General features: G+C 42.3%; 1 protein-coding gene across 1 annotated transcript in view; it reads right to left on the bottom strand.

The window, feature by feature from the left end:
* The window catches only part of LOC116389309 (AF4/FMR2 family member 3-like), an 88,448-nt gene extending 63,022 nt beyond the window's left edge, over positions 1-25,426 (bottom strand). The window contains exon 1 of the mRNA XM_031857924.1: positions 25,202-25,426. Coding sequence (XP_031713784.1) covers positions 25,202-25,254 — 53 coding nt within the window. The 5' untranslated portion in view covers positions 25,255-25,426. The remainder of the gene's footprint in view (positions 1-25,201) is intronic.
* Between the last annotated feature and the right edge of the window lie 1,188 nt (positions 25,427-26,614).

A 26,614-nucleotide genomic window follows, 5' to 3' on the forward strand; every position in this document is an offset into this window, starting at 1 on the left:
CACACACACACACACACACACACACACACACACACACACACACACACGTCCATACTTAATCTGCAGACTATCAGCTGATGAGAAAGAATTAGAGCTTGGTAAATGACTTAATTAGATAATGAATAAACACACTTAAGCGCATCCTGTATTCTGTGAAATCAGAGAGAGGAGAGACAGAGATACAGAGAATTATCAGATAACAGGTTAGAGAAAGGAAGGACAAAAGAGGGGGGGAGAGAGAGAGAGAGAGAGAGACGGAGTCAAATAGAGAGGTATCTGATGACGTTAATGTTTGCCTCCGAGCTCCGGAGACGTAGTCTGGCTAAAACAAACACACACACACACACACACACACACACACACCCACTCACACACACACACACACACACACACACACGCGTGCAAGGCATCCCTCACCGCCTCGCTCAGAAACACCTATTACGAGGTGTTCATGCACTCGTGCACACTTGTGGCACATGGTTGCGCAAACCCATGCTACAAGCCTGCATGAAAACACACACACACACACACACACAAGGCGCGATAAGAAAACAATGTTAGACAGGCAGTTTATCATAAGGGCAGAAAGAGACAGAGAAAGATTAGAGAGCATCCACATATTCACAGGAACACAAACATGTGTGTGTGTGTGTGTGTGTGTGCACGATTTCCTGCAAATGACTCACAAGAAAAAAAAAAGGTTATTTTGTGGGAATCAAATTTAAATTAGGTTGTCATGAACTTTGCGTCTGTTTGTGTGTGTGTGTGTGTATGTGTGTGAATGCACAGTACACACTACACACACGTGTGTGTCTCTCCCTGTATCTAATGACATTATGTTTGTTAATATCTGTGTCATATAATCCTTGCTTGCTTTAATCTCCTTCACTTATACCCCTGCATGTATACATTTTAGTCCGTCTGTGTGTGTGTGTGTGTGTGTGTGTGTGTGTGTGTGTGTGTGGGCCCGTGTTCATTGCCACAGTGAACGCGGTGTTTAAGGCTGTTTATATGTTAACGAGACCTGTCGTCTAGAACATAATAGCTCCGCTAATGTAATCACAGCCATTATCACGCCTATGATCTCTGTCTCAGACATTACCGCTGGTGTCACATGCTTGTCAATGCTGCTGTGATCTCCCCCCCCCCCCACCACTTCCATAATGCCATAATGCACCGGCCGACCGCACGCCGTTGACATTTCCCGTGCTTCCTCGCATGTCAAGGAATTACGTGATTCGGACAATCTAATTGGAAAAGACAGCTGTGTAATCCTCACGTTTTAATCTCAGCTCATTTACTTGCGTGTACGTGGCCGCATACGTCGCCTGTAGCTCAGTAGAAAGGAGAAAAAAAATACTGAAAAATCTGGAAACACTTAAGAGTTCACAGCAAAAGTTTGCAGAGTGGTCGTTGTAAGCACGAACACATCGTATTGGCTGGTATTGCTTCTGTCATTGTGGTCCGGTAGGGCTCAGTGAGCCTTTAATTGAGACAGACTTCATTTCAAGCAGGCAGAACAAAGACAACTGTTCTCTCCTCGAATCAGACACCTAGAAACGCACTTGCTGGGTCATCGTTTGACTTTAGTTCTGATTTTAAAACCACATAGAAGCATGGCAGCTGTTATGGAAGGTTTTCAAATTCTTCCCGAATGATCCAGTCCAGTCCATTATTTTCTGTAAGCCATGCAGTCTTGTAGAATCTTTAAAGGTGCAGTGTGTATGTAAGATTTGGCGCCGTCTAGCGGTGAGGTCGCAGATTTCAACCAACTGAAACTTCTCCCGTGTGCCAAGCGGGAAGAAGAACAATGACCACCGCGAACATGTGGGAAAAAAAGTGAATGGCTTGACTCTAGAGCCAGCGTTTGGTTTGTCCATTCTGGGCTACTGTAGAAACATGGCGGGCCGGCTCCGTGAAGAGGACCCGCTCCTAATGTAGGTATGAACTGCTCATTCTAAGCTAACGAAAACACAAAGATTCTTATTTTCATGTGATTATACGCTAAAGAAAACATACTTACTCATACTCATTGAGAATCAAAAATGAGAACAAGAAAGAGAGTTTAGAGTAAACTATTGAGTGACAAAAAATAAAACGCGTGTCTATTACTTACATCGGAAATAGTTTGTTTGTTTGAATATCTAGATAATCTTGCAATACCTAAACTCCTCCATAATTTCCAACACCATACCAATCATTTCCCACTAAGCTGATTCTCAGTGGGTGCTGTACCGACTTAAAGACGTCCACCCTAAATATAATCAAGGTCTCATTATAAAACTGTATCCTACAAATATAGCAGCATGACAGTGACCACATTTCTGAGATACCGAACATTGGCACACAATATCAGCTCGAGTGCAAATATTGGCTAAAAGCTACCCTCGGGTATCATAAAATATCCGGCACGCTTGCAGCGACGGAACAGAGTAGCTCAAAGTAAAGCCACCGAGTGCTTTGTGGTACTTTATGGTTCTCCCTGCAGAACTGCCATAAGCCAGGTAATCATGCTTTATTGGACCTCGCAGAGCCAAAACTACCTGTTGTACAATCGGCTGACAACTACAAAAAAACACAAGAAATAATGAATGAGTAAAAGCCTATTATGCCCCTTTCAGTGGCGTAAACAAACTATCCTGCTGTTCTTACATGACCTCGTCTACTCTGCTGCAACACTCCGCTGTCCTCCTTTTCCTTCAACCAATCTCTCTCGCTTTCTCTGTGCCTCTGTGTGTGTGTGTGTGTGTGTGTGTGTGTATGCTTTTGCCTGCCAGCATTAGCAAGCTGTACTGGACACACACAAACACACAGATAAAAACACACACACACACACGCTCGCTACTGCCTGCCAGTTTGTATGTATGCAAGACAGACGAAGGAGCAGCATGTGTGTGTGTGTGTGAGTGTGTGTGTGTCTGAAAAAGATAATACAATTTTTGGGACTCCGGCAGCAGTACCTCTTCTTCTATGTTGCTATGGTAACAAGCTCCGGACCAGAGAGTGAGAGCGAGAAAGATGGATAGAGAGAGACCCCCAAGGACACACACACGCACACACACACACACACACACACACACACACACACACACACACACACACTGCAAACATGCCTCCACACCACCACCTTCCTCTCTCTCTTTCTCTCTCTGTCTCTCTGCCTCAGACAAAGGCTTTTCCAGCCAATTATCCCGGCCCGGCACATGAAGGGTTAACAGCTGCTCGGTGTCTGTACCACAGAGATTCTACCTCAAGCCATTTGGTCTTGGCTGTAATCGCTGCACACTATTCTGCCGCGTTACATGCATGCCAACTATGTGAAATAGCAGTCTCTCATTGAGGGAAATTGCAATAGCAGCGTCCCCACCGCACACACTACACGCCAGCAGTGTGTGTGTGTGTGTGTCACAGTCTGACTAACCACGTACCATCTGACTTTATTGTCACTGGACCTACCGTAACTCTGAATCCATATCTGTGTGTGGGTTAATGTTAATTTTACTTACTTAATTAGTGCATCTTTCGTGAGCCAGAATCGATGCACGACTTTTGTATCTATTGTTTAAATGGCAAATCAATATTGCAATATTCATGTGGACTAATGTCATCGCAGTAAGTCCAAATCAATAATGCTGTGTTTGTTAACAGTAGCTGCGTAATCAATATATCTTGGCATCACATTAACTCAGAGTTGGTAGATATCAAGCTATTTCTTTATTTATTTCATAATTACACATTCAGCTATCATTTTGGACTCGTGTTTTTAGCTCAGTTTTGGTCCCCTCCGACTCCAGAGGGAATATCTGGGTCTTTAGCTGCTAAACATTCACAAGCTAGTTGCTAACTTTGCCGTTTGGTGGCAGGTGAACAGTTGGATTATCCAAGATATGTTTGAGACAAAAACAAAAAGAGAAGCAGAGATGATAGCAGCAGGGAACATAAAATTGTAGGCCGCAGAACCAAAACAAAGAGCTGAAAGACGTCACAATGGATCATTACACACAGTAAATTGATCCATTGTTAATTAATAATAACAATAATTACAGCAGCCTCACAGCTTGATTTGCATTATATTTTTTGCTGTCATCCTTATTTCTGTGGTGTTTTTGTCTCACTTTGACTAATTGCCCTCTCTGGGCTTAGAACATATTGGGTTAGATAAAAGAGTATCACATGGCATATTTATATTCAATATCAATAGGGCATGCTCTTTAAATACACAGTAGTGAGTACCTCAAATGCAGCCTAGTTCGAATTATTACTCAACAGCAGAATACAAAGACGCTGTTTCATTGTTACTGAAGGTCTTTGTGTCCAATTCAGCCAACCTTGTAGAAAGCACAGCCTCCCGTTTTCAGGTGGGCAGGCTCAAAACAGAAGAGTGAGTACGTGTGACAGCATTGGGAAAAGGAAGAGATGCTGTTACAAAGTGGCAGAACCGCTGTCATTTCGATAAGACGGATCGAAAGAAGTGACCTTTTCCGTGAACTTTTAGCTTTTATGTCCACAACAACACACCACAGTCCGTACAGAGAAAGTGCAGAGCGTTTTTAAACACAGACGCCTCGACGAAGCACCCAGGCATTGACCAGCAAGCTGCTGGAAAGCTGATAGCGACAGCTGTCAGAGATCTCGTGTGAGCACTTTAATCACTCACTGCGGGTGAATGGAAATCGTCGGCCATTTATCTTATGTCTGAGAAGAGCGATCCGGCCCGGTGGCACTAACTTCAGCCAGTAAGACCTTCTTCGAGAGGCTACGACACAAAGCCAGTGGCTCTGTGAACCCACTTCAGTGTGCTCACAGGTAAGATGTGATACAGGTATCACCCTGCTTATTCACACAAAGCCGGGGCCGGGGTGGCGTTTGTTGACTCCTCAAGAGCCCTCAAATTGCGGTGCAAGGCCATCTCGTGAGCCAGGAGCTGCTTAGCCCGAACCCTCATTCAGAATTCCGCCTTTCCTAATAGCGGGTCAGATTCAATGGACACTCTACACACAGTATCACTATCAGATCTATCTCTGCGGAAAAGCCCCGAGGGTTCTGTATTATCACCAGTGCTGTTTACTTTGCATACAGATGACTGCAGGAGTGAAGACCCTGATACGTTCCATCTGAAACAGTCTGATGACCATAATCCAGGGCGCATTTAAGAGCCTCCCGAGTGCTGCCGGTGCTTTTGCATCGTGCCGGAAAAAGCAATCACCTCGATCTGAGAGCATCCAAAACAACAGGAATGGTTATAGACTTCCCCGTGTAACCCGACACCTCTTCCCATCAAATTTGACAGAGGAAAGCCAGGCCATTGAGCAGGTGGATGAGTGTAAGTACTTGAGCACTATAACCGGCCACGGGCTTCACTTTTAAGAGCAATGACGAGCCGATCCTCTCAGGGTGCCTAAAGAGGCTCTTCTTGAGGAGCTGCAGCTGTCTACGTTTGCAACGGTCGGTGCCACAGGCCTTTTACATTTTGTACTGAATTAGTGTTGAGGTTGTACATCAGTGCCTGCTTTAGATCTCTGTCTGAGCCCCAAAAAATCATCACTCAAGATCTGCCTAATCTCTGAAAACAGATTTCTGCATTCATGTGTAGGCAACAGGACAAGATATCGGAAGCGTTCTGGTTTTCCGTCTTAAGTAGTGTCGACCGATCAAGTTCGAGCAGGCTTCGGTTGAACGCAGGTCAACAGTCCTAAATAAATATGGGAACCCAGCGGCTATCGTCTGACAATGATTTAGCTTTTTATCGGTTTAGAATTAGCTTGTGTCACTGGCTACTGTACCGGTTGTACACGTCGTCTCTCAACTTCAACTCTCGTCTCAAGTTGCTGATCGGGGTGTGAACAGTGAGCAGCACAGGGAAGCACAAAGAAGCTTTGGCCCGGATATCCGCTGGCTACACCAGAACCCCTAGAAATATATCGCCATTTGCCCTCGAGCGATAGCCGATGGGATCCGAGACCTGCCCAATCACAGCAAAGAACGAATACTTAATAAACTGCTGCCAATGGGGCATAGATTTAGCTCTGTGGATTTCGCAATTAATGCTAGGAAGATACTTTAAAATATTTTCGAGATGATCACTTTGTCAGATTAAAGTCTTCCTGTGATTTCGTCAGTCAACATGGCAGACCTTCAAGTTGGACCCCGACAGATCGAAGCTTTCTTTCCTTTACGAGTTGTGTGAGGTGAATTGGTGATATCTGGTGTTGTGACGAAGCCCCACCACAATCGCTTTCATCAATTACAATTACGACGAAAAATAAAAGCAGTGTCACTAAAAAATCACTAAAATGATCTAAATCTATTGTGCAATAAGCTCTTTCTGAGTTTAGACTTTTTCCACGCAATCCAGGTGTAGCAGGCAAGTGCCTCAGTAACCTCAGTATGACGCTCAAAATGTTATTTATTAACCCGAAGAAAAAAGACTGAGTAAACAGTCATTTCTGAAGAGAATAATCAAAAAATAATGAGCTTCGAAGATGTGAATTAACTGTGAATAGGAGCTGAGGTGGAAACACGGCGCCTCAGATATGCGCTCCACCTCATCAAACACTTTAAATGACGAGTCTCGGAGCAGTAAACATCCGTCTTCCTTTGTCTGTCTCGCGGAGCTGTACCTGGGGGCTCCGGGGAAAGGGCCTGACAGGACAGCCGCTGTTTTCTAGGTCACTTCTCCCTGCATGGCAGACCATCAAGGCCACCCACGTACCTGGTCGCTACACCGGGGATACAATGTTTTGAGAAGCCTCCGTTCTTCGGCAGATTCAGACGGACAAGGACTTTGTGTTCTGTCAGTGTGAAAACGTCAGACGGGACCTGGAATCTGTTTTTCAGTTGTTATCCCTTCGCAGGCACAGGCTGGCTCATGGTGATGTGGCGTTACACACTGACACAGCCGGCTCCAGGAGAGGAAGGGAAAATAAAAATCACCCACTAGTGTGAAGTCAGACTGAAAGATCAGTTTGCTGATCTTAGTTTGTTAGTCGATTTCCTATATACTAACTATTAAGGCAGGGTCTTAATTAAAATCTTTGGAAATATGTTCGCTTTCTTGCTGAGAGAAGATTGATACCACTCATGTCGGTACATTATATGTGAAGCTAGAACCCAGACACTGTTAGCTTAGCATAAAGTGAATTCATTAACACATATTTACAGTTTAGTTTTTGTACAAATTAATAACAAAGTAAATAGAACGTGTTAACTGACCTTAAAGGGTTGCTTGTAGGTGGATTCAGTTAGCTTTGAACAGAGCCAAGCTAGCTGTTTCCCCTTTGTCTTAATGCCAAGCTAAGCTAACGGTCTCCTGGCTCTAGCTTCATATGAAGTGTACAAACAGTGGCATCTTCTCATCTTTGTTAACTGATTGTAATGCAACAATCTTATTGTATTAAAAATACAAATACACACAATGATATGGTCCTAGATTTCCGTTGAAATATTTATCTAAGTGCTTACTTAGTCAAAATATTACCTATGGAGCACCAATGACACAAAATGTACGTTGTCTGTGTAAAACTGAGATCCTAAGTAAAAGCATACGAGTCTCCGTATTTTAGGGAGGGCTAATAACTTTGGAACAAGGTGATAAAGAAAAAAATCTCCCGAAAGTAATTACGGCTGGATTCTCGGCACAGCGCTGTGTAACATTATAGAGATCTCCTTGTAGTCTCTAGAAATAGAAAGAAATAGAGCAGTATCTCTGACTAAAATAACTAAAGCATGATATGATAAAATGAATGAGGAAAATGTTACAAATCCCCATGAAGCCAAACGACTTCAGTCTGAAGGATTTACTCTGATAACATGGTGATTATACTGAGAAAACAAGAGCGACGGAAGAAGAAAACCTTAACGAAAAAGAATAAGACGCAGGAATAAAAAGAACAAAAGGGAAGAGGGTGGAGGAGAAAGGACTGCATTAACATTCACATTAACAGTGCATTGAGAGATGGTGGGTAATATGTGTTTATATGAAAACTTGTGGGAGGTGGTATGAACATTAGGCTTTTTATGTGTTGTTATTTGCAGTAGCATTAACAATTTGACCCGGTTTTTTTCTTTCCTTCTCTTGAGGTTCAAGCCCCACAGGGTCTGAGACTCGATTGTTTTTGCTCAGGTTTTCTTATCCTTATTATTCTCCTCCTGCTCTTACACACCGTCCCCCCGGGAGCTCGGAGATTTGTGTACAACCACATATCTAATGATGTGCAAACACTTCAAAACAAATGTCGCTCCTATTTGCCTAATGGCGGCGCTAAAAATAACACTCGGAGCCCAGAATCTCCACCGCTGTATGTGTGAACGTGAACTACTTAAAGGGCCAGTGTGCAACCAACTGAAGCTTTTCCCGTGTGCCAAGAAGACCTACGGTGGCCAACGTGAAGACTACTGTAGGAACATGGAGGTGTAACATAGGCGGGTCCTCCATGAAGAGGACCCGCCCTGTAGGTGGATATAAACGCCCCATTTTAAGCTTGAGAAAACATAACTATTGTTATTTTCAGGTAATTATACACTGTAGAAAACATACTTAAACATAATATTGCTTCCATTTTTTGCCAATAAATTTAATTAAATCCTACACTGGCCCTTTCAATACTTGTATACTGTTTCTACATTTTTATGGTATTAGTAATAGTGATAGTAATGGTAACAGTTTATTATTATAGTTACAATCTCTCAAAACCGAAAAGATTCCAACACTGCTTAAACTGCTAGAAGGCTGAAAGGCCCGCTGGGTACAGGTCGCTCTCCGTGGAGGTTCCTGTGAGCTTTTGCACCCGAGTGATGCGTGTACTCTTAACATTGCATTGGGACGCAACCATGTCATGGCGGGTGTGTTGCTCAGGACCAAAGGAGAAAAAAAAGCTGCAAGAAGCACAACCGGGGGCCAAGCAACAGGCCCATTCTGAACGGGCAGGTTTTTGAACAGACGCCATACGTGCACTAGCTATCTTACGGATAGAAACATGTAAAGGCATAACAAAACAAATACGTATTTCTTCTCCAGTCATCTATTGAATTACACACTACAAGCTATGTGAGAGGGGAATATTATTGAGAACATGAAAGAGATGATTTGAAAGGTAAACTAGGAAACACCAGTGAGGAGATGTGGGCAACAGTAAACACAAACAGTAGGACCAGCTGAGCGCACAAATGTGTACGTGTGTGCGTGTGTGTCCAGGGAGTGTGTGCTTCAGGATGAAGCAATCGAATCTCCAGCCTTCAATGTATGTACTAGTATTGACACAGACCCGTCTTGGTATCTCATGTGTGTGTGTGTGTGTGTGTGTGTGTGTGAGCGAGCGTGAGCGTATGAATACTGGAAAAACGGAATTGTCCGCACGCTACCCAAAACGCATCGGGGCCCAATTCCCCAGAGCTGGAAGACGTCCCGAGACCACTTTAGAAAAAAAAACAATGCCGCTGATGTATCACGCTCCAGCTGACTTCATCCGTCATCATTTGTGCGTGCGATCCAAACTTAATGAAAGTAAAATGCAGCAGACCATCAGATACACAAAACAACACCTCAGGATCAATACACATTTAGACAGCCTGTGCATGGTCACAGATGCGCATACACAGACATAATGCAAATGCACACACACGCACAAGGTTGAACACGAGCCAGACTCACGCACATGCACACTTAGCGGATTGATTGAGGTCCCTCTTAGCCATTTGCTCCACTGGCTGTACGGGCAGAGTGAGGGCTTACAGCTTGCAGTCTGGCCTCACCAAACCACCGCCATCTATCTCCAGGTTAATGAGGCTCATCTAAGGTTGTCTTTGCTTCTTTACTGTGCATAGCAGCAGTGTCCTCAGCATTACTCACATTTATAAAGAAAATGCCCTTTTATCTGGGATACAAATAAATAATGTAGGAGAGAGAGAGAGCACCGTCAACTTTGTCACTGTGGAAATAGTTTTTTACTCAAATGGATTATTCAGAATTGAAGTTCAAGTTGTGCCCATAAACTGCTTTGTGCTCGTGAAATATGATTTTGGAACAATGCAGGGCGGCCAGGAGGTTTCCCGTTGTGACATGAGACAAAATAAATCTATTGGCATCTGCAGGATATTCTCTACATTTGTAGACAATTTTTTTTATCTGCGATAATCAAGGGTTTATGGGAAATCATTTTTGTAAAAGGGTGTTTACAACAATGTTTCCTTTTTTTTTTATCCCCTTCCCTTCAGCTCTTTATATGCTGAACAGGTGTTCAGAGTAAAAAAAACACTATGAATACATTTGTTGCATTTAGCAATTAAGTAAAAAAGGTGTAAAACAATTCTTCTACAACTATTTCTTCCCCATTGTAAGCTGTTTCTTAACGCCAAATGTACAAAAATAAATGAGATTTTCTTTCCTTTTCAAGGGTAGACGCAAGACCTTAAGAGCAAATTCCACAGAGGAGAAGATGTTATAGGTCAACGTTTAAAGCGAATACTAATGGCTATCACACTGAAGCCCCATGAACCCATGCAGCATGGGAGCCTGCCAAGGCCCACTTCAAATCTGGCCCCTCATGCCCGACCCTAACCCACTTCCGCTTCCGCTCCCTACCTGGGTGGTGGGTCCGCTATATTAAGTGCCATCCCAAACCAATTCGCAGGGAGTGGATGTGTGTTATAAAACCCTCCGACAGTGAGTCCCTTGATGACCATGTGTGACGCCGTTTTTGTGTTCATCATGGAACACGCTCCATGAAAACGGTTCTGCGCGACTACCCGTATACACATTTACTCCTAAGCCTGTCAAATCCAAGACAGACATTTAATATTGTCATGCAGACGCTAACAACCTTTTACAATTAAATATATTCTTATATAGTCCAGAAATCGACAGACTTCTTCAACCATTGTTCTGAGATGTTACGATGGTTCCTGTTTCTGCCGGAGAGAGGGGAAGTTCTTCCCGGAGCTTACTGCTGCATTGATACATTGATTCGTCCAGCTGCGAGTGTGACTACAGCTAGGCCGGTCCACACACACACACACACAAAAACCACAGAAACGTACAGCGATACACTGCCAAAGCAAGATGAACCTAAGAGAGACAGAGCTGCACAACCTCACACATTGAAACAGAAAATAGATCGCTGTGTCCTGATGGCTTTCAGACAAATTGTCTGTATATAATAGAGCCTCAGAAGTGAGGAAGAGGAGCTGTCCTGAAATTCATCTATTCAACAAAAAAAAAATAGCGAAAAGATGTGGAAGAAGTCAGAATGAAAGAAGAGTGGAGCGAAGAAGACATCTCGACAGAGCAACAGAGACACGGGAGCCTCAGACGGAGAGAGGGGGCATGTTAATTAGGGAGTAGGTTGATAACAAATGTATTAGCGCGCCTCTGAAGGAAGGCAGAGGGGAGGAAGAGGGGTGAGGGAGATAGGAAGAGGTTAACAGAAAGAGGAAGGAGAGGGGAGACGCTGAAGTAGAAGGCAGAGGGAGACACGGGGTAATTATGAAAGTCGTTGATAAAGAGGTAATAAATGTCCTGGAGGGGAGCGGGAGTGACAGAGACAGAGGAGCAGTGGAGGAGAAAATGAGGACTGGGATCCTTTTGATAATAAACTTTCAGCATGGAGCGAAAAGTTATCACCACTCTTATTAACTTTGGTGAATAATACTTAAGTAGTTATGTCGCAAGGTCTGATATGGTCTTTCTTCCTGCTGGAAAATGAGAGGTGGAAACCGCTTTTGAAATGGGAAGATGACATTTTAGCTAACGAAGAAGCTAGTTAGCGATACGTCAACATGGCTACATACACGGGTAATTTACACGGAATATTTTATTATTTAGTGTAATACATTTACATGAGCTGAAATTTCTGAAATGAACAGTCTGGCAGCCAGTTCAAAACGTAACATAGCATATGGTTAAGCTAACCAGCTAGCTAGAATAGCAAAGCATTGTTAAAAGCTAGCTGCTCCATGTGGGTATCTGTTTCCTTTTTTCCACATTTTGTTTTCCCAAACTGAGTAAAAAAAAAAAAAATGTAGTAAAATTTAATTGTTGAATACAAATTGTAGCTATAGCCTAGCTTTTGAATGTCATAATTTGAAAACTTTATCTGGACTTGTATAAAAAGGCTCAAGTTTATTTTTTTGTCTCGAGAACGTCCTTTGAAGTTTCAAAAAGAGGATGGCCGTTATTTAGCAACAGATTTTTAGATATTCTTTTGAATAAATTACTGTCAACAGCTTTATTGATTTAACACTTTTTTTAAATAATTGTACACTGGCGCATAAAATTAGGTGTAAGATCCGGACAATCTAGTTTCTATAATCACAATTTTTACAGGCAATATAGAAAATCTGTTGAAAATTCTTTAGCGCAATCGATCATACTCATATCCTCTAATTTTTCATACAAAGCATCATGAGACATTTTAAAATGTACTGTTTAGATAAGATTTATTAGCATTTTTTTTGTGGAAAGTGGACTTACTGTGGGGCGTTAATCAAATATTATGCTTTATTCATTTTAGACATTTCCTTTAAGAAAGTTAAATCTAAATATTAATATTTCTGTTCATTCCCAAGTCCCAGACCATTTAACTCCAAATCCCTTTGGCACTTCCCTTCTCTGAATAGCCCAAGGGACCCGCAGACACACACACACAAGCACACGCTAAGCCGCTCTTTGGGGAGCTGGGTCCTCTCCTTCAGGGGAAATAAGAACCACTGCAATGTCTTCATTTCACGTAGTAAACGTGAAAAAACAGGAATTATAAAATAAAAAAATTACAAAAGGAATTATTATTATGTCGTGAGTGATAATACATAACCATCTTACACTACATGATACAATGTAACATACTGAAGGGGTTACAGCGACTCACACATTTTAGGGTTTCATGTGGGGTTTTTTTTCTCTCCATCTTTGTCAGTTTCCATGGATCACCTGTCAGTCAAACAGCTTCTGCACTGCACTTTACAAACATCACCTGTCAATCAAAAAGCACATGTGTGTCTTTTTCTTCAGTTTCTCCATTGGTGGAGTTTGAGATTCTGCAGGTGGCGCTCTCTTCTTTGTCTGTCCCGCCGTGCCGCTCATGCAACCATCAACCCATCTCTTCTCTTAAAGACAAACTTAAGGGGGGGAAGACACACCACTTCCTCAGCTCCACATGGGGGTCTTCCCTGAAAAGACTTGCCTGCAGTAAATATAATAAAGCTGTGATAAACTGGCAGCCAGTTAAAAATGTGCCATAGAAATCAGTGAAAGTTGTTTGTACCTAAGCGCCGCAGGTAATTGTCGGAAATCGTGAATTCCCCAATTAAAACGAGTAATTTAATGTCCCCGCAGCAGCGCGTCGAAGCGGCTGACTTTGCAGTGTAAAGTCCTATACCTGTGCTCAAAAATTAAACCATCAAAACGCTGCGGTGAAACATCTCTTCATGCCACGAAGGACAGAGCGGCCCCATGCAAAAAAAAAAAAAAATGCAGGTGTTGTGCTTTGATAAGAGCATCATTAGGCGGTGTGTTAGCAAATGTCTTCAGGGTTCTCGTGTTAACACTGTAGACCAATTACAGTCAAACCCGGACTCTCTCTGCCTCCCTCTCTCTCTGCTTTTACTCTCCGCGCTTCTCCGGGTCTCGCCGCCTCTTTCTACCTGGTGTAAATAATGTAATTTGTCACAGACGGGCCTCCGTGTAGGAGATGACCTTTCCAAACCTCACAGTAAATTGGCCCCGGCTAGAATAAGCTACGTCATTAGCCCTCTCCGTCTCTGTCTCGCTCTCACGTCCCCCAACGTCTCCCCAGCTCTCAAATTCAGTTTTATTATTCCTGTTTAATTTGAAATTCCGTGTTTAATCTACTGTCTTGTGAGGCTAACTAGCTCTCGAGTCTTTCTTTCTATCTCTCCAATGTGTCACAGTCACACACACACAAACCGAATCATAAAGCCATGCTCTTTCATTTAAAGGGGGGTTTTGATCTTCTGATGTGACCAAAGTGTTTCCATTGAAACACTTTACTGCTTCGAGAGCCCTGTTAAGTGTCTCTTTTTATTTTGTATCACATTGTTACAAATGTGTCTGTATTGTTTTTATGTGAGATTGTTGACCGTGTATCTGGATGCTCCCTCTGAGAGGGAGAAATACACACCCTTAAGATAATGTCCGTTATGGCTACATACCAAGGTAATCTTTAATACTGTTGAGTGTAGTTATTATTATAGTTATTAGCTTTATGTGAAATTAAGTTTTCTAATGTAATGGTCCGGTAATCAGCTAAACACACACAGTTCAAAAGCAGCACATACTGCTGCGCTGCTACTGTTCTGTGCTAGCTAACCAGCTAGCTAGAAATATCGTTAGCCGTTTCCTGCAGACAGAAACCAGTCAGCATCAGCTTCATGTGGGTATCGTTCTCTTCACCCCCCCCCCATCCTCCCAGACTGAGCATGGTTAAAATGTAATTGTTAATGCGAAATTTTACCAACAGCCTATAATATACAAGATACAAAATATTATTTTAGAACTCAAATCTAATATCATCCATTGACATTTCAAAAACATGGAAAACTGAAAGAGCCCTAATTTAGTAGTGATGAATTATTTCACAAGATGCACAAACAAAACAATACAAGACGAAAAGGAAACTTAACCTCAAGAAAAAGTGATGAAAATAATTTTTGTTATTCCAGCATTTTAAATTTCATCTTCCCTCTGCCGATAAAGATGAAATTGATTTTTTCAATCCTTAGAAAAGCAATTCCCCTGCTTCTGCCGTAGCCTACTCAGTCTCTACTATTGCTGCAGTAAATATATAGTTCTGAGCGTCACAACACACCGCAAACTGGTTTCAAATTGATCGATTTGGTTCGATAACATTTGGAAAGTCGAGAAGAGCTGAACAATTGATTTATTTTATCCCCATTTCGAGTTAGCATATTGCTAACCAGAAGTCTCTGGTGCGGATGCTCAAAAGTAGCTTCTGCAGCCCTGTTTTGATAATAAATAATTGTATATTAGAAACCATAATGAACCTTCTGGTTTTGTTATGGTTCTGTCCTAAGGAGAATACTCTTTGAACTGTAAACCATACCATTTATTTTGGTATTTCATCCCATGTCACTATGTAAATGTCAACCAATACAAATTTGATCACAAAAAAAGTTGTAAATTTGGCATTGTTATTATCAATTTTATTATATATTATAGTGATAATTATTGACATTAAATTAAAAAAAAACATTTTGTGATAATATATTTGGCAATATCGTCCATGCATACCCTAACCCTCAATGTTTTAATTACCAGGAACAAGTGTTTTGTGGGGCACTATTCCCTTTAGTTTGATAGTGGGTGATAATCCCAACATGTAGGTAGTGTGTTAATTCTGCCCAGGTTGCTAAAAACTACATAATTCCCAGACACAAACATGCAGGGCATGACTTCAGTGCCCTCGGTTGTAGCTACGCCTGCGGTGCCTACCTCTGTGTGTAAATTAGCCGTGATTTTTCACAGGTCCGAGTGTGCCGCGCTGCCAACAGGCTTGCTAGATGAAACATGGGGCGTACCATAAGCACCTATTTGTAAATTATACAACTATTATTCCAGACTGCAGGTTTACAAAAGTGGACATGTGCAGGACACGGGTGGGCAATCACATGTTGGACACCTGCTGAAACGTTCCAAGTTCGGAGGGCTAAAACATCCCTCCGACAGACAGCTAGACTGGCGTCCAATATGTTCGTGTAAAGCAAGAATTAAGTCGGCTTACTGCCACCTTAAAATACTCACAATACAGATATACAGTCAATATCAACCGGCAACTACAGCAGAGATGAGCAAACTACTGGAGCACTCGGTTCAACGCAGGGTGTGTGTGTGTTGAAGAAAGAAAGAGTGTGTGAGTGTGTTTGTGCGCAGCATTATCATTCCTCAGCACCATGCTCCTCTTGGCAGATGGCTCTGCCAACCTCGGGGGCCTGGGGTGTGTGTGTGTGTGTGTGTGTGTGTTTTGTCTTGGTATCTTGGGGGCATGAGGGCAGAAGCTACCTGGTGAAGACTGCCAAGACTCTCGCTCTCTCTTTCTCTAAATCCTCCCAACACACACACACACACACACACACACTCCTTCAGATATGCCGAACCCAGTCACGACTTTTTAATATGCATGCAACAGAATTTGTTTTTTTAATTAGGTGCAGCGGTTAAGACTGGTTTTTGAAAGACGCCGTCGTGAAGACAATGCGAGTGATTATTATTTGGATTATGCAGTTTATTATTTTGATGAGAGCGGCAGAAGGAAACTCGTACCTCCGTGTTATCACAGAGAATCACATCAGATCATCATGACACAGTTCTGCTAGAGGGCAAGCACTGCACTTCATTAACTAATTTGACTAATTACTAATTCTAATTCCATAACAACACTCCTGAAAACAAATACTTGATTAACTAATTGATGTAATTATTTATTGGTTTTAACAACAAATTAGAGAATCTAATTTCAAGGAGGCTCTTCGGTAAATAGTTTGACCCATCCATAATTCAATTCTCAGCAAATACATTCATATTATCGGAGGCAAACAGTTTACAAATTGAATCAATTCATTACTAAATAAACAAAAAAGAAAAGAAAATACACATTCCACATTACTGTGCGCTTCATATTGCGACGACCAACGATTTTCAGCTGAGCTGATGCATATCTGATGGATATTACAATTTCTGATGATTTTTGTCTTTCAAAAACTCTAAAAACCGCTCACTCTCCACTTATCGCTCCACTGTGTATTCTCTGATGAAAAAAAACAACACCGCAAGTTGTCTTTTGAGCAATAACTACACAGATAATTGTGGGTATTAAAGGGTGGGGAACTCTGCCGATATTAGAACAGCAGCTACAACAGTGATCTGATCCCATGGGGAACATCCGGTACAGTTATGTACGCTATTCTGCTTTATAGTCTAATTAGTAGTTACAAGGCTTTTAGTCACATCTATTGACAGGGCTGTTGGGTTTTTTTTTTTTACACACCATTAACTGGAAGTAATATCCCAACACAGTGCAACAATCTCCACTTCTGCTTGTTCGGTAAGCCGGCAGCTTCAGTGTGAAATGTTTCAAGCGGCTTCTGATGCGGGGAACACTCGCTTCTGACTCTACCAGTCTGTTTCAATAAAGATATTGCAGCTCAGAGAGACGTACTGTCTCGGTATAAGTACTTCAGCTGCACTCACGACTGACTTTTTATTGCACCTCATTGAGCCCCTGAGTGCCTGTTGGGTCTTATCTGATGTTCGTCATGGTGATTTGCTGTGCGTATGTTGTTTTTTTTCAATTATATTTTCATCCTGTGTTTAAAATTTGATTTAAGTTAATTTAAATTTTATAAGATATTACACACAAGCAAAATGAACTCTTTATTTTGATGATGATAGATGGAGGAAGTGGGATGGTGTAGCTAGAGATTTGACATTTTTAGTAATTACCTAAAGAGCTGATTTATTTCAGGATTGAATTAAAATTCTTAACCACGTCAATCAATAATTGGCTTCTGGGGATAATGCTGTTCTCGTTAACAGCCATATTGCATGTTGTCCTGTGGCCTTTTGGCTCACTATCCATGGTATGCAGGAGGAAGTGGAATGAGGATGTGCAATTATCAAATCAAAATGTATTTAGGGAAAGCATGGTGATAACCTCAGCCAATGCCAACGTGAACATCAGTAATAATGAAGGTCTTCCTGAAACTTTGAAAGACTACAAACATGGTCACAATACCCATGTTGTGTCGATTCCTAAAGGAGCAAACGGTTGCGTGACCCAATCAAGTTATTAACACCCTGCCCTACTCTCTGCCCTTGGCCAGTGATTATTACATTTCATAATTTCTCCAACAAAGGGCACGTAACGTTCCACAAGGTGAAGTGGAGGCTCTGGGAACATGGCATTGAACAGAACTTGCGTTACTGTGTCCTGCTGAGGTGCAAATTATGGCTGATGAAGCCTCCAAGACCTTCGACACCCCTGAAGAAGCTGCAGAATTGAAATCCACCGTGGACGAGACAGATGGCAGACTGCATGTTTCTGGACATTTCCGACACACAATGGGTCTCGCATAAATTATTCCTTGATATAGTTTGGATCAGGAATTAATGTGTGATCAAAGGAAGAGGTATGATGTTGTAATTGTGTTGGTGTCAGACAGACTAACTTGGGATGCTATTCAATATCACTTATACAAGGAAATGATACATCTGTTGAAGAAATGTTAAAGAAAATCTAAGCACTTTGTTCACTTTGTCTATGAATATGGTGAAATATCCAAAAGTTGTTTTGAAGATGGGTCAATTTCTAGCGTTTAGTGAGTTGAATCAGTTCAGGATCGTGACCCTTTTTTCCAGCATGAAGACATTACTAATACTTTCACTCCCCTTCCTACTCGTGTATCTTCCTCTGCAACAAAAGAATGATGCTTGTGAGTTAACAGAGACCTTCTTTGCTGGATCAGATCTTCTTCTAAGGAGTCAGTTTTAAAAACATCCATTATTTTTGATGAAGCTATAAAAATTAAAAGAAACATCCAGAAGAGCAAAGCCCCTGGATCAGATGAGCGGAGGAATGACTTTGATGAAGAGATTCTTTGTATAATCACTGATTTCTTCTCATCTTTTAAGGGGCGCCAATATTTCCTTTCCCCCGTTTTTCTAGAGTCAAAAAAATATGTTCTCATTCAGGCCAACGGCTTCAATGTGAAGTGAACGTGGGAGGAGGGGGGTGCTTGCATATCTCTAATGGGCAAAATATCACTGATAAAGATAAATGTTCCGCTGAAGACTTTATGTCCCATCCAGATGGTTGACATTTTGTTTTCTTATAAGACACTTAAAGAAGTGAACAGATGGCTTCCCTCTTTGTGCGAGCAAGTGCAAACCTTGAAATGTCTCCACTCCGACTCTCAGCCATACATGAGGGTCTGGGTTTAAACACAATGATAAAGTTTTAACTGTTGACCTCTGTTTTATTCTAGTTCAGCTGCAACCAATGTGTGTACATTAATTATCAGAAATGACTCCAAAGCGTGGAAGATAACGGTATTTGTGAGATGTGATAATGTAAGTGGATCGTCTGCTGAACAATTAGCTCAAAGGCTCATCTCTTTAATTAAGACTTCTTAAGATTCTTGAAATTGAGGCGTTTTATCTCCTGCGCTACTTTGCTGACTGACAGCACCGTTTCAGTTGTTCTACTTCTAGGGTTTGGATGGATACCCGCCACTCGGGATCAGTAAAAAGATGTGGGAAAAGACTCCGTCAGCAGTAAATGTTTACGCCATGTTGAAGATATCCATTAGGATGCACAGACTGTATGTCATCGTAGCAGAGCATTCTTCATATCTCCTATTGAGGCGCCTTTTGTTTTTTTCTCCTAATATGTCACAGATGTGGTACTTGAAGTCATTGTTTACAACCTTTTGTCATGTTGCGGTGATACTGGACCTAGATCCTAAAAGAAACAGAAAACGAGTTGATTTAGAGATTCTGTCTCATTGTTAGTTCTTAGTTAAAATGTATTTCAGCTGGAAAGACACATTCGTATATAACGTTACATATCCTTTTGCAGGAAGAATTCAGTCTCGCTCTGCAGTCGTCCGCACAATTACTCTTTGGCCCAGCGAGAATAAATACTTCTGGAATACATCAAATCCACATGAAACGGGCGCCTTTTTAAATATCTGGAAACACTTTCCTAAAGCTGCGCTAATCAATATGTTTTGTATTAACAACGGCTTAAATGACCCTGTGAAATGTGAAAAATGTCAACTGTGGTGATCAGTAACTTTTTCATATTGGTGCCTGCACATCATTTGGGTGCAACCTAATTTCTACAGATGTTACCATCCCTCTTTTTCCTTCCCGATACCGGTACTTGAACTTGCGTAGCGACAGATAGAGGGTTATGATCAGATACCAGTGTGTTAAAAAACAAATTAATATACTAGTATCATATTGGCTGATACACAAGTTCAAGTATTGGAATCTGTATCGGTTCAGGAAAGAATTGGTATGGCAACATCTCCAGACATTTCACCGAAATGATGTACTGCTCCCCCGACCCCATTCAGCCCCACAAATAAGAGAAGAAAAAAAAAGGATGCACACTTAAATAAGTTCACTGTGGACTGTCTTTACAGCTGGATATCTTCTTATTAGTGCTGAAACGTTTGTCAAGTAATCGATTAATCAATCTAGAAAACTAACCTCCAACATTTTGAATAATCAATTTAGCATTTAAGTAATCTATCACGCAAATATGTCAAAAACAATCCCTGGTTCCGGGTTCTTAGATATGAGGAGTTGCATCTATCTAAAAGATACTTTGGTTGTGTATTGTAGGTCAGACAAAGCAAGATGTCATTGAGAGCTCTGGGAAATGTTTTACTGTTTAATTGAAAAAAACAAATTGTTATTTGCAACTCTACTCCGAATTACTGATGTTTGTCTGGTTGGATCTTTTTCATTCTGCCTAAGTCTTTTTGAAATGTGAAATTTGTTGATTTGTTTTTGGTTGGGACTGTGTTCTCTTATAACCTTTGTGATGCTTCTCTATGTTTTGTCAGCTGGCAAGATTTGTTTCCGTGGTGAACATTTTAATTAATTTTGTTGTTATTGACATAGTTTGTGTTTTGTTTATGTGGAATTAGAAGTTTTTAAAAAAGCACAATAAACTAAATTGAAAACTGACACGCCGCTCTCTTTCTCAGAATAAAACAACTTCAGAACCACGGACAGCAACTGCTTCCTCCCAGAGTGACCCCAGCTGATCTCACTGGTTTCACACCTGCTGACTCAGCTCCTTTTATACAGGCCCGAGGGAATAATTGTCCCCACGAGTAGGGCACTGAAAAGGATTTCCTAACCGATAGAAAGCATCCTTCGGGTGTTATCTGCTGCTGGTTCTGGAGCGTCTGAGTGTGAATTCTTGGCAGCTTCGTGACGAGACACAGCATCCTCTCGCCGGCCTCTGGGCTGCCGTTGATGTGAAGCATCATCGAGCAGAGCCGGTTTGGCGAGCCGAGGCCCGATGGTGAAGCAGGGACGGACATTTTTGGTGTGACGACTGACTTCTGTGCGCGTTGAGCTCACACGTGTGACTGAGCTGATTGAGAGCTCGGGAGGATCGACGGGCACATCGAATAACGGACTGTGAAACTGAACATGGACTGTAAATTGACTCTGTCACCACTTCTCCTCGCAGACCCCCATCTTCTCTATTCGGGAGAAGTAGACTTTTTTTGTTTTCTGGTCTGGAAACAGCATTATGGCTGCAACTGCAAAAATGTTGAATCCAATTTTTTACATTTTAAAGCTGCATTAAAAAAAAGAAAAATCAAACAATTTATTAATCAAATGAGATCCAGTCATAATAATGATAATATTTATAATGACACACAAAGTGCCTTCCCACAGATGTGAACTTTTAAGCTCCAAAACACGCAGCTGGAATCTTCTAACTCTACGCCGACGATATGTGTAATCAATTCCCTAATTAACTACTTAAACGGTTTAACCAATCACCATCAGTGTCAATTAACAGTCAAAGCGGCCCCCCCCCTAGATTCCGCCGCCATGATTAGCCGGCTACATGATGGGCAATTACAGCGAGGGGGACACCGCGTTCAACGCAAACCCGTCACGATCATGCCGAGCTTTCAGATCTGCGGGCGAGAGAATGAAACAAGGAGAGCGAGATGGGAGGAGGAGGAGGAGGAGGGAGAAAGAGCAACAAAGAGGAGTGGAGATGAAAGGGTATTTCTTCAGGAGGAGGAGGAGGCCCACGGTGTTGGATTCGTTCAGATTTAACAAAGATGTGGGGAGCTTCAAGATTGTTTTCTCTCTCTCGGTTTTTTTTTTTATTCCCCTTAAAAAAGGAAAATCCACTGTCAAACAGGAGCCGCACATCAATGGCGAGTGACAGACTTTTAACTCCCAATCTGACTGATTTTTATGGGTCCTATTGAAGGTGTGCGTCGGCTTTTATGCCGGTAAGACCCATTGTAAAAATCGGAGGAAAAAAGAAATAGGTCCATTTGAAAATATCTCTCTCTCTCTCGCATCCCACAGTCGAGGTGTTCGCCTCCTTATGATCTTGGATGTTTGAGTCCGTTTTAACATTTATTAGACGTCGGCTCCATCAAAGCCGCTTTTCCAGAGATGCTGGTAAAAGACACCAGTTAAGAGCAGTAAACATCATGCTCCATTCCCAACCAAATGCATTTCAAAACGTGCATGTTTTCTTTGGCCCACACCATGGAGGAAGAGTTGAATGTATTGTGTTATTGGTATCTGGCTAGTTAACGGGTTCAGTATGCCTGAAATGAACCGATTCGTACGAGTCGACCACGTTTAAAAGGCCAACAGTGCACAGTGCTGATTACGATACGGCGATACCACACCGGCATTACGAGTCAACAGCAGAAATCCACCAAGTGTAGTGCTCGAAGTTCTCTTTGCAAGAAAAAACAAAACCCCTGCTTTAAGCCCTGCCGACTTTTACACCTTTTTATACCTTTTTATATAAATATGTTTTTCTGTTAATCATCTTGTGACCCCCTTGGAGGGTTCCTGACCCACTGTCCTAATAAACAACCATGGCATGAACATTATGTGCAGAATCTCAACAATTTGAAGTAGTTAGTAGTTTATAAGTATGTATATCGTCCAATCCTACATTAACAAAGGTGGCTTCAAGCTTTTGAGCAAACGACCATTTCCCGGGAAGTGGACTTTCCTCTGTAGCATCCTCAGCAGCCGAGGACATCTAAAGGAAATACTGAATACAAGCATGAGACCAGAGCCTGTCAAAGAGATTCACTCCGTGGTCTACAGGTGAAGCTCTGAATCAGGCCTCACCTCTCCACTACACAACCCGTCAGCTTATTGTTGTCTTTTTCAAAATCAGCTGTTCCTGGCACATTCCTCCGGTTTCTTTTCCGAGCTGTGTGTTAATTTCCCATCACAGAGGCGTGATGGAGCGGTGGCACACGGTGGCGGTGTGTCATGTGTCGACACCACCACCACCCCCCCCATCACCGAGCTTACTGTGGAACCCTGAGCAGCTCCACTCCAGCAGCGGGGGGTTAAGTACCGAGCTCGAGAGGCGGGGGGGCCTTTCCGTGTGTGGCTGCTGAGGGACAGCAGTGTGTGTCACATTTGTCCCTGCTGGAGCACGGGATTCACAAACAGCAACGCGGTTGCCAAGTCACCGCTCTCCCACTACAATACCCGGGGGGAGTGGAGAGGCTGGAGGTTACACACTGTTCCTCTCACTGGTCCTCCATACTATTAGAAAGCCCCGAAAATACAGGATTCATCCAGCACAGCGCGTCTAATAACGTTCTTAATATCAAGGGACTTCATATGCTCAGAACATACCCAGCAGAATATTTATCCGGCATGTAGAAATATGAATGAAACATGCTCTCATATTGTTTTTAATGCTAAATTGCTGGTTCTTTTTCCTCATTTTTATATTCATCCAGAAAGAATTTCCCTGACGTCCACTAACTTCAGGGGTTGGCTGTAGTAAATGGCTTTGGATAAAAGCTCTCTGTAGAACTGCAGCCTGAACTGGGAGCTGGCCAGTACGACCAGGGTCCGGCCTGAGGAGCTGGTCTACATGTTACTTTTCACAATGTCGGATTTCTAGACCGATCCACGTTGCAACGGATTCCAAATCACGCAGAGGAACACGGTTGTCTCCCACTCGTCCCAGCTTGGCGGCCCCCCCTCCAACCTAGTTTTAAAAGCCTCAAACAAGACTTCTCCCCACGTGAGTCTTTGTTCTAGTCCTCTGCTGCATATACAATCACTTCACCGAGGATTGTGGACGGAAGGCGTTACTGTACGTCATGGATCGGGACTGCAGCTTTACACATTATAGTGAGGTGAATTTAGACTTGTTCTTAGCAGAGGATGTTACATGTGTGGAAAAAAAACACCTGTCAGTGCTCTCTGGTGGACAAACTAAATAAAGGGGAGACTCTGGCCCGGGCCATTTATCAGCCTAGCTCAAAAACAAATGAATAAATTATGATTATTAAAGTGGATAATGAACATCACAAGTCCAAGGTGATGTCTTCAGATGTTTGTGGGTTTTTTTGTCCAGCTGAAACCCAAAGATATTCACTTTAACTCATTAGAGAGGCTGGAACCAGAGATTGTGAGGTGTTTTTCCATTTAAAAAAAAAAAAAGGAAAATTAATAAACCTAGATTATGAGAATAAAGTTGCTGATTCATTTCGGCAATCAACCAATCAATGTACCAACCAATGGTGTTAAGCTCAACCAGGAAGTATCTCTACTTCAGCCTGCAGGTCACTACAGACCTCTGTAGCTCAACGCTCACCTCACACTTCATAAACAATAACTGGGCTACGTTCAAGAGAAGAAGACATTTGTAGCATGTATACATTGAGTTGCTTAATTGTTCGACAAGACGCACAAACAAACACGCATGTAACATTAATGTTCCACTGACATCCCAGAAATCATCACGACCCAACTTGACTCCTCCATACTGCTGCACCCCCCCCCTAAAAACAAACAAACACACCCACCACCTACACCTGTGCTGCAGGTGGAGGCTAAACTCACCTGAACTCCGTTAACCAGACACATTTTCTCAGCAGCACTCGTTTTTTTGTTTTAAAGGACCAGAACGTAATAAACTCAGACAAACTGTCCAAAAACTTACGTTGTTACCTAACGTTCACTCACATCGTCTGACGTCTCTCTGCCGAAATGACCGCTGCTCACCGTGTCACCGCTCAGTCACGCTGACCCGGTGCGGGCTCGCATCACAATCAAACATTCCTCAATATGAGACGGTTAAAAACAAATAAAAGCCGGCGCGTGCTTGCATGCATGTGTGTACACGTGTGTGTGTGTGTGTGTGTGTGTGTGTGCGCAGGCTACGCGTGAGCCTCCCGTTTCAACGGCAGCTTTACGGTGACAAAGAAAGACGGTTTGCACGATTTCTCCGGGACTCACTTTGGCTACCTTTACATCTCAAAAAAAAAAAAAATGCAATTTAACCCTTTATTTCACCACAAAAGCGGAGATGCCATGTCCGTTCATCCCTCTTTTAAAAAAAACATTCCACATTAAACACGCACAATAATAATGATAATAATAATAAAGGAATAACACAGGACTTACCATGGCTGTTCGAGCTCCCAGTCTCTGAAAAAGTCGAATTCGAAGAGATCCATTGCCACTTCGGGCTGGTGGTTAAAATCCAAAGCTGGTGCTACGTGGTTCTACATGGGCTACTGGTGCTGACTGACTATGTGTGTGTGTCAGAGAGGAGGGAGAGAGCAGACACAAGCGGCTGCTGCCAGGAAGCTGCTACGTGGTCGAGGCGAGCTGACAGTCAGGCAGGCAGAGGTGGAGGGAGGGGGGGAGAGAGAGAGAGAGAGAGAGAGAGAGAGAGAGCGAGCACACACGCGCTGGAGAGGGCTGAAGAAGACAAGTCACACTGAGATATATTCACTGCAAACATTTTCCCTTCATAACAAGTAGAGCTATTTATACTGCACGGAGCTTACAAAAATAATAAAAAAATAAACCTTGTTGTTACCCCCCCCCCCTCCATAAATGTGACACTTCATTGCCAACAGCTGAGAAAGGATTTAAATGCTACAGATAACATGTAATTAAAGGCATCTTCATCCTGCAGGAAGCCACATGGTACAGTCAGTGACATGGCCTACACACACTTTGACATGTCATTTCACCATTAGTGATCACCTCTGATGAATTGTGCTGTTAGAACTCTCACAATCCATAAAAGGTGATTTTTTTTAAATTATTTTTTGCACCTATTCAGATTCTACACAAGTGCACTCGCTCACTGAGCTCCGGGGATTCTTCGTTCGGTCACAGGGTGGTGTAGGGCTCCACCCAGGGCCGTAACCAGGATTTTAGAAGGAATAAGGCCCGTCACCACCAAAGGACATTTAGCCACAGGTCCTCCACAAAGGTGTTTCCTTCCTGCCCTCTGATACGACACACAGGAGCGTTGCTTAAATCAGCGATCCTACTGCTGGCAGGACGGCAACACATCCTCGTACCTGAACGTAGCGGTCGCAGTTTTAGACTTGTGGTGAAAGTTGTGGGACGGTCTCAGTTTGATTAGGTTTAGGCAACAGAAGGACTTGGTTAAGTTTAGGAGACTATCATGGTAAGTAGGCTAAATAAATAAGTGTGTTTGTTACATAACTAAACCTACGTAGAGAAAGTTAACCTACATTAGGTATGGTACGTAAATTAACTAACGAGTTAATCTACGTTACGTTCGTAACGTAAATGAAGTATGGTAAGTATGTTAATTTACAAGTTAATCTACGTTACGTACGTAATGTGAATTAAGTATGGTACCTAAATTAATTTACAAGTTAGTCTACGTTACGGACATGATGTAAATATAGCAGTGGTGGGCCGTCTGCTGGCCTAGACAGAATCACAAAGTTTTAGCTATTTTATAATTTAATAATTTTTCATAAATACACATGTATCATAATTTTTTCCCACTCTCGGCAGTTAGTGTATCTACAGGTGTTGGCTTCATTT

Source organism: Anarrhichthys ocellatus, unplaced genomic scaffold (genome assembly GCF_004355925.1).
Source record: "Anarrhichthys ocellatus isolate YVR2014 unplaced genomic scaffold, GSC_Weel_1.0 scaffold19, whole genome shotgun sequence".
Lineage (NCBI taxonomy): Eukaryota > Metazoa > Chordata > Actinopteri > Perciformes > Anarhichadidae > Anarrhichthys > Anarrhichthys ocellatus.